The sequence below is a fragment of the Podospora anserina genome, chromosome 7, assembly GCF_000226545.1.
Source record: "Podospora anserina S mat+ genomic DNA chromosome 7, supercontig 1".
In the NCBI taxonomy this organism is placed as follows: domain Eukaryota; kingdom Fungi; phylum Ascomycota; class Sordariomycetes; order Sordariales; family Podosporaceae; genus Podospora; species Podospora anserina.
Window position 1 is genome coordinate 3,119,298 of NW_001914854.1, and position 8,015 is coordinate 3,127,312.

The following is an 8,015-nucleotide window of genomic DNA, read 5'->3' on the forward strand; positions in this document are numbered from 1 at the left end:
TGCTGGAGGAGTGTTCTTGATCCTGTCCTTGGGGTAGTCGGCCGGGTCTTGCATTCAACGCCGAGGCAGCCGCGCTGGAGGTGTTGGTGGTGCTGGCGGTGGGGGTGCTTAGGACAGGGCAACCTCTCAAACTCGGGCTCCTCGTCTATTTATATTGGACCAAGTTAGACGAGTACAGACGACAAAGACACACATCAACTAAATGGCTTGGCGCCGCGAGCGGCAGGTTCCCTGGGCGGGCGCTCCTTTGGGAGGCATTTTTTTGATTGGAAAAAACAGGGGCGCGAGTGAGCAAAGAACCAAAAACCGGGAGTGCGTGCAAGCGAGGAACAATAAAGGAAGGGGGGGCTTGTGAACGATGATGGTGGTGGCTTGGGAACGGTGGTGGGTGGTACGCGAGGAAGCGAAGTTGAAAATACAACGAGAAAAGGGGCAAGTCTGGCGGGTGCACGGGTGATGGTTTGCTGACGCAAGGATAGAAGGTTTGCGAGCGCGGGAGGTGGTGAGTAGCACTCTCGATCACTGCAAAGAAGCCCACGTTCGTTGTACTGTTTCCGCATAGATCTGAAATGCTGAGAGTAAATGGATTATATCCGACCCCAACTCAAGCTCAGTTATAATGGCCGTATTGTTGCGCCAGGCATGACATCCTTCATCAAGTGGAAGGTCATCCTCGCCTATGAAGGGCGTCTTTCTCCTTGAAGCTGTAGCGAAAGACGCAGGCCTGCGACGTCTCAACCGTCCAGCCCGAGCAGTTCCATATTCCATCATCTCCAGTTTTGGCATTCTGATGGCAGCGTGGGCGGCCCAAAGGAGCAGCTGATTCTTTCTGATGTGTGAGCTTTCGGGGTGAAGGACCCTTGTTGTCAAAGCAAGACGCTTGAGGTTCGACCACTGAGGCTCCCACCCCACAAACCCATCTTCTATGCGAAATTCATAACGGTGGTGGTGAAAAAGATCAACGTCGATTGGCGCAAAGAAATCCTCGGCGTCCGAATCCCACGAACTCGCCAAAGCTTCGAGGTCGTAACTCCCGACATCCAACGCAGCTCCGAAAATGTTAACTGCGTCTGGAGGCTTATGGAAGCAATCCCACCCGTTAATCAAGAGGTTATAATCCACATAAAAAGAAAGCTTGATGACGCGGGTTTGTTGGGGCCTTCTGAAGACTTGAAAAAGGACGAGGTCGCACAGCTCTCTGAAGTGCCTTTTGAATTGCGTTAGTTGACATAACTTTTAAAGCTGTGGGAGGGACCAAAGTAGGTAGAGGTAACATACCGTAAATTCTGCTCGTGTCATCATAAACTCCGTCCACCAGATTGAGACACCAAAACTCGAGCCTGAGGCGCTGCATACAAACAAAGCTCTCCCCAAGCAGCCTATAACGAACATATGGGTTCACTGCTCGATGAAACCGCCGGCGGAAGGTAAGTCCTGTGACAATCTCACACCGAGGGAGTCTTGATCGCCTTGCGTCGGCCACCGCGCAACGGGCTGTTCCTAAAGTTCAAATACAACGGCTCTGTACCCAAAAGTCGCGATCTAGCCTCAGCAGAGACGTGTCTGAACATCAGAGCTCCATGCTGATGATGATGAAAGTAGTCGTTGAGGTGTCTGAACTCGAAGTCTTCGTAGTATTTCATGAAAAAGTACTTAAACCGCCTCCGGAAAGCCCATTGACCAGGTTGCGGCTTGTAGGGGTACGTATCCTTCAAGTAAAACATATGCTTCCCAGACACGCTGCGGTCACTTACCGAGTGTGCGCTGAGCTCCAAGGTCATGCCTTTGTTGGGTCCTGGTGTTCCACGAGTGCGTCTTTTCTCTTCCACCGAGACAGAATATCCAGTAATTGAATGAGAGCCCAAGTGAATGTCGCGTTGTTGTTTTCCTGGGTAGTTGAGTCTTCGTCCTTCTGGCAGACATCGCATCCCTAAGTTGGCAGGAGCACACGCAACCAGAGGTAGCGAGTGCAGCCCAATCTATGAATGCGTCGGCCAGATACAAGCCGGCCAAAGTCGGGGAGGTCGTGCTGTGAGAGCGCCAGGTGGCGGAAGTTGATGGCTTCAAAGAAGTGTTGAAACTCTCTGTTAACAGCAGCGTATTTAGAACGATCCTTTGCAGGCTTGATGATTTGCCAGCCGGGTTATTGGATGGATCCCACTGCTATCGGTTTCGATGGGGTGATTTAGTGAAGCGATTCCAGCACAAGTTGACGTATTTCTGCTGGTAACCGGGCCCAGTAGGGCCATACGCATATGGAGGAGGACATGGTATATTCGCAAGCCTTTATCTTTTGGCAGGTCAAGGTGTGTTTCGGGCTGCAGAGTCGGATGTTAAACGTAAAAGGGAATTTATGGTAAATCGGAGGCGGTGTACGCAGTCCTGACAAAATACAGTTTGGCTGACCAGAGCGGTTGGCTACGAATTTTGTGTTGGCTATGCCGACCATGTGGCTTGCTCTGCCATAACTTGTATTCTCGCGTTCGAGCGTCAAGACTGCCTACGAAGATGTTTGCGTTCTACTAGCCACAACCGCCGCCCTCTTTGCCTCATGACATCTCGAGCAGCACCAACAACAAGCCCTGGTACCCTCGCCTACTGCTACTACTCAAGCCTCAAGCCTATATTGCATGTTGATATTGGCTGCCCCCGGAGCATAATGGTTTTGTACGGTGCTGAATGCTCTCTTTAATGAGTGTAGACGTTGTTAAACCGGGCTCCAAAGCCGAAAGGCATCCAAGGGAGGCTTTCCACGGCTTGGACGGTGCTAATATCTCAAAAGGCCTCACTACAATGAGAGTAGACACTATTGAACCCATATGGTGTGTAAGGGTGCTGGTGTTGATGAGGTTGTTTTAGATGAAAGATCATGGTGGTGAAACACATCCCAATAAACCATCGAACAGTAGTAGAATGCTTTCTCTCTATTCCCATCTCCCATTAATCCAAACGAAAATGCAAAAATGCGACGATGCCCATGCCTACCCACCGTCAACACATAAGACAGGCCTTGCGAAAATGTAACACTACAAGTACACGAATAAACTTTCAATATTCCGACGAGCTGCCGCCTTTTCGAGCACGTCCGTTATATCTGTTCTAAAGAACATCGTCTGTTGCTGTTGTTGGTGTTGTTATTGTGGTTGTTGTTGTTGTTGTTGTCCTTTTACCCCACCTCCCCCTTTCACCACCATCCTTCTTCCCTACTTCATGTCCACATTATATACCACCTTCCCTTCCTCATTACTCTCCCCCCCCCCTACCCAAAAGAGATAATCTATTTCCTCCCCCTCACCAACTTAGCCTCCTCCTCACTATCATCATCCTCATCATCACTCGAAAACTTATCCCCATCCTCCCCAACCGCAAAAATCGTCTCCCCATCAAACGAGTCCCTCTCCGGACTGGCCTTCCTCTGCTGCTGCTGCTGCCCCTGCCCAGAAGACGAAGAAGCAACCCCACTCTGCTGAGGTGGATGCAACACACCACCAGCCACACTCGCCCCAGCAAACCCTCTCTCCTGCTGCTGCTGGTTCTTCCCAATCCTCTGCTCCTCATCCTCATCATCGCTCTCATCCGGATTCCCAATATCAAGATTGGCAATCTCAAACGTCCCGTCGTCCTCCTGCGCAATCTCGTCACTCATGGCGAAGCGCTTGTTGTTCGCCGTCGGCCTCCAGACATAGGCGATCCAGGCCACGTCGGCAAAGTAAACAATATTAAGCCAGCCGTCGAGAATGAACCACCTGCTCTTCCAGTGGAAGGGCACAAAATCCGGGTCGCTGGCCGAGGCAAAGGTGAAGGAGTTGAAGAAGAAGAAGGCAAAGATGACAATGATGGAGATCAGTATGCCCCACCACAGCTTCTTGTACATGGTCTCCTTGACGTGCTGCTTGCGCTCGCGGAGGTCCTTGAGGGTGAAGTTGAGCGAGTTGAGGGTCCAGACGTAGAAGGCTGTGAGAGTGCCGGCCAGGGGGAAGACAATCAGGAGTACGAAGGGGCCTAATTGGGTTAGCTTGTGAGCTTCGACAAAGGGGTAGGACTCCTGGCTTACCGGCGTTATCGGGTGTTATGACTAAACTTGTCACCGCATAGACAATGCCAAAGACAAAGTGCGCAATGGCGAGCCAACGGACATAGATCATGGTCTTGCCGAGTGTGGGCTTGACGACACCATAACCCATGCAGACGATCAGGAGCAGAAAGAACGAAAACGAGTTGCGCGCAGCGTTCAAGACGGCAACCACGACCAGCAAGATCTTGGACCCAAGATTTGACCCATGTCTGTTGAGATAGTCTAGGTCTCGTTAGTGAAACAGTCCACCAACAACATCATGACATGCTCACCATAGAATCCCCATGTCATCAACATCTCCACGACGAGGAAGATGAGGATTGCTGTAATATAATTCTGCACAGCCAAGATATCGGTGCGATGCTGATAGTAGAGAAAGCCCCAGTACACCAACACCAGCGCATAGAGGATCGTTATTCCTCCATAAAACGGCAGCTTCGGGATCTGTGTGGCCGGGAGCTCTCCATATGCGTTTCTAAACTCCACGATAGCCTCGTAATCATTGTCGGTAAACTGATCGGTAATGACGCAGTAGTAACCAGTCTTGGTGATGGGGTAGTTGATCGGGCTCGCTTTCTTGAGGTGGACGGCCTTGGTGAGGATCAAGTTTTCGGACTTTTCGGTAGCGTTTGGCGCGAGAATGAATTCACCCAGCTGGGCCTCCTTGCAGTATCCCATCTCGACATCCTTCGGCCGGCAGATGGCTTCCCTACCGCCACCCTCTTGTCCCACGCCGATGTAGTCTGTGTCCTTCCATTCCACAATCAGGAGACTGGTGATCGGATCGGGTCCCGAGTCCTTGCCGACGTCGGTGAACTTGACGAGGATAAAGGGGTCGACGGGGCCGCCCCAGGCTTGCTTATCGTACATGCCGGCACATCGTTGCCTGTTTTCGTCTGTCTGGTCCTGTTATTCCGGCGCATTGTTAGCTCATGGCTAGAGAACAAAGCTGGCAGAGCACAGTGCTCACCAATGCGATCTCCAACGCCTTGGCAGTCCATGCGGACGACGCCAGTAGGAATAAAGTGGATGCCCAACCCCTCATGGTGGGTGGTGATGTCGTGTGTGTCTGGCTGTCGTCGAATGTCGGTTCGGGTTGATGTTAGACAGCGAGCGTACGTGTCTCGATGTGGTCTAGAAAGTTGAAGCGGCGAATTGCACCATGGATTCGACCGTCTCGCGCTTCAGTGTCTGGTGGCTGCTTTCGTCGGGTGAGACTTGAGTTTCGTCTTGATAAGAAAAAAAGAGGTCGATTTTCAAAAAGTTTAAGATGCAGGCCAGGTTGAAGTTGGAGATGGGCTGCTACTGCACCGATCACTGTCTGGGGTGCGCTGGTCGACGTTGCGCAAGCTCCCTGCTCCAACGGGCACCCACTGTATGAAACGCAGCTGGAGCCAATCAGCACACTGTGCCGTGCGAGGCGTCATCGAGCTGAGCCCCTGGCCCCCTGTCAGATTCAGTTAGTGAATTGCCAGCCGATAAGATAAGAGGTGTGCCTGACAACCTTCTGGAAATCAACAATTGTTTTGTTTGCTCCCGTCCCGCCATCTCTACGTCACACCCCAATCACCAGTGACCACCCTCCAACCAAACCTGTCGCAAAGATGGGTAAAGGAACGGACAAGCTATATATCACCCATTCCGAGTGGTCATCCGCCGATGCCTACGGCGCCAGTGTCGGCGCAAATGCAGGATCACGCGCGCAACGAACTGGAGCGCATGCGAGCTTCAAGCGCCTTCCCTTCAACTTTTGCGCCGCCAGTCTCCAACCCTTCAAGAACCCAGTTTGCACCGCCGACGGCACCATCTTCGACATCGAAGTCATCAGCGCCTGGCTCGAAAAGAAAGGAACGAACCCTGTCGACGGCAAACCACTCTCCGCCAAGGACCTGATCAAGCTCAACTTTGCGCGCAACGCCGACACCAACAACAGCAACGATCGCAATGGCATCCCCACCGACGGCAAAGGCGACTTCATCGACCCCGTCACCTTCAAGGTCTTCACCGACAACACCCACATCGTTGCGATCCGCCACGGCAACTACGCCAACGTTTTTGCGTGGGAAACCGTCGAGCGGATGAACATCAAGCCCAAAATGTGGCGCGACCTCGTCGACGACGCCGAGTTCGGTCGCAAAGACATCATCACCTTGCAAGACCCCCAAAACGCCGCCAGCCGTGACCTCAGCCAGTTTAAACATATTCAAGACGGCGAGGAAGCCGCACTCACCCCAGAACAAGCCGAAACCCGCAAGGAAAGCGGCATCAACATCGACGCCCTGGGAAGAATAGGGGATAAAGTCCTCCGCGCAAAAGAAGCCGTCGCCCGCGCCCGTGAGGCTCGCCAGTCGGCATCAGACATCAACCAATCCGCCTCTTCCAAAACCCTCACCAAATCTTCTTCCTCCACCACCACCCCGCGCCAATCCCTCATCCAAGAAAAACAAAAACCCTCCAACTCGGCAATCTACACCACCGGCGCCGCCGCCGCCTCCTTCACCTCCACCGGCCTCACCCCGTCCACTTCCGGCTCGCTAGCCCTCCTCTCAGAAGAAGAATACCTCCTCAAACCCCGCCGCCTCTCCAACAGTAAACACCCCGCCTACGTCCGCATTTCCACCACCTTGGGGGACCTAACCCTAGAACTCTTCCCCGAATTCGCCCCCAAAGCCGTCTGGAACTTTTTGCGCTTATCCCAGAAAGGATACTACAATAACACCCTTTTTCATAGAAACATCAAAAATTTCATGATCCAAGGTGGTGATCCCACTGGTACGGGGAGAGGTGGGACGAGTATATGGAAGAAGACGTTTAATGACGAGCTGGAGGGTCCGTTGAAGCATGATAAACGCGGGGTGGTGAGCATGGCGAATAAGGGGAAGAACACGAACAGCAGTCAGTTTTTTATCACGTATCGGGAGGCGAGTCATTTGGACAGGAAGCACACCGTTTTTGGGAGGGTGGTTGATTCGGAGGGGACACTAGCAAAAATGGAGGGGGGCGAGGGTGGGGGGGGGGGAATAGTAAGGCCCTTTGGAAGGAGATCAAGATCAAAGGAGGTGGTGGTATTGCTGGATTGTTTTGAGGAGTTTTTGAGGGAGAAAGGGGAGAAGGAGAGGGAGGAGGAGAAGAAGAAGGAGGTGGAGAGGAAGGGGGGGACGGAGGATGATAGGACTACTTGGACGGGGAAGAGGTTGAGGGGGGAGGACGGGGGGGGTGGGAAGGGGGGGGTGGGCAAGTATTTGAAGGAGGTGAAGGGACAAAGACAAGAGGGGGAGGGGGAAGGGGAGACGGATACTTGGGAGGAACCGGTGAAGAAGAAGACGAGGGTGGGGGGAGGGGGGTTTGGGAATTTTGATGGGTGGTGATTATGGGTGGAAAAAGCATTGTTGGCGTTTGGGGGTTACCTGAACAATGCGAATGATTCATGTGTATATGTTGGCAGGAAAAGCGGCAATAAAAATAAAAATTTCGTCACACTGCAAGAAGTGGCTTTTGTAATAAATCTTTCGAGATTTCATGATTTCAGGTCATCATCACATCTGCCTTTCTCATCAGCGGCAGCGGCCATAATAATATACAAAAAAAACAACAACAAAATGTACAAGAATTTCACCCCAATCATATAGTCTGGTATCATTCATCATCTTTTCCCCTTCCATTCTTCAAACCCAAACCAAATCCCCCCCCCCAACCCCCACCCCCAAATCATCCCCCATATACTCCATCGGCACCTGCAACGGCGACAACCCCAATCCATACAACCCCCCTCCATTCCCCCACCCATCATGCGATAGCATATCCGGCGACAACAACAGCCCATCTCCCCCCATTGTCTGCTCCAAAGTAGGATCAATCCAATCCACCCCGCCAACACCCCCCTCATCAACAATAAGATTAACCAGCGCATCCGCCTGCTTGATCCCCGTCTCCATCGTCA

General features: G+C 52.4%; 3 protein-coding genes across 3 annotated transcripts in view; 1 reads left to right on the forward strand and 2 right to left on the reverse strand.

The window, feature by feature from the left end:
- Positions 1–3,277: 3,277 nt before the first annotated feature.
- PODANS_7_10720 (uncharacterized protein) lies at positions 3,278–5,120 on the reverse strand (the record flags this gene model as incomplete). The annotated part of the gene is made up of 4 exons (XM_001908405.1): positions 3,278–4,002; positions 4,055–4,284; positions 4,329–4,981; positions 5,046–5,120. The coding sequence occupies 4 exons, from the start codon at positions 5,118–5,120 to the stop codon at positions 3,278–3,280; spliced, it is 1,683 nt and encodes a 560-aa protein (XP_001908440.1).
- A 559-nt stretch (positions 5,121–5,679) lies between these two features.
- Positions 5,680–7,443, forward strand: PODANS_7_10730 (uncharacterized protein; the record flags this gene model as incomplete). Its single annotated transcript, XM_001908406.1, has 1 exon — positions 5,680–7,443. One exon carries the CDS (start codon positions 5,680–5,682, stop codon positions 7,441–7,443), a length of 1,764 nt encoding a protein of 587 aa, XP_001908441.1.
- A 297-nt stretch (positions 7,444–7,740) lies between these two features.
- Positions 7,741–8,015, reverse strand: part of PODANS_7_10740 (uncharacterized protein) — a gene marked incomplete at both ends in the record, with an annotated part of 1,572 nt that continues 1,297 nt past the window's right edge. The window contains one exon of the mRNA XM_001908407.1: positions 7,741–8,007. Coding sequence (XP_001908442.1) covers positions 7,741–8,007 — 267 coding nt within the window. The remainder of the gene's footprint in view (positions 8,008–8,015) is intronic.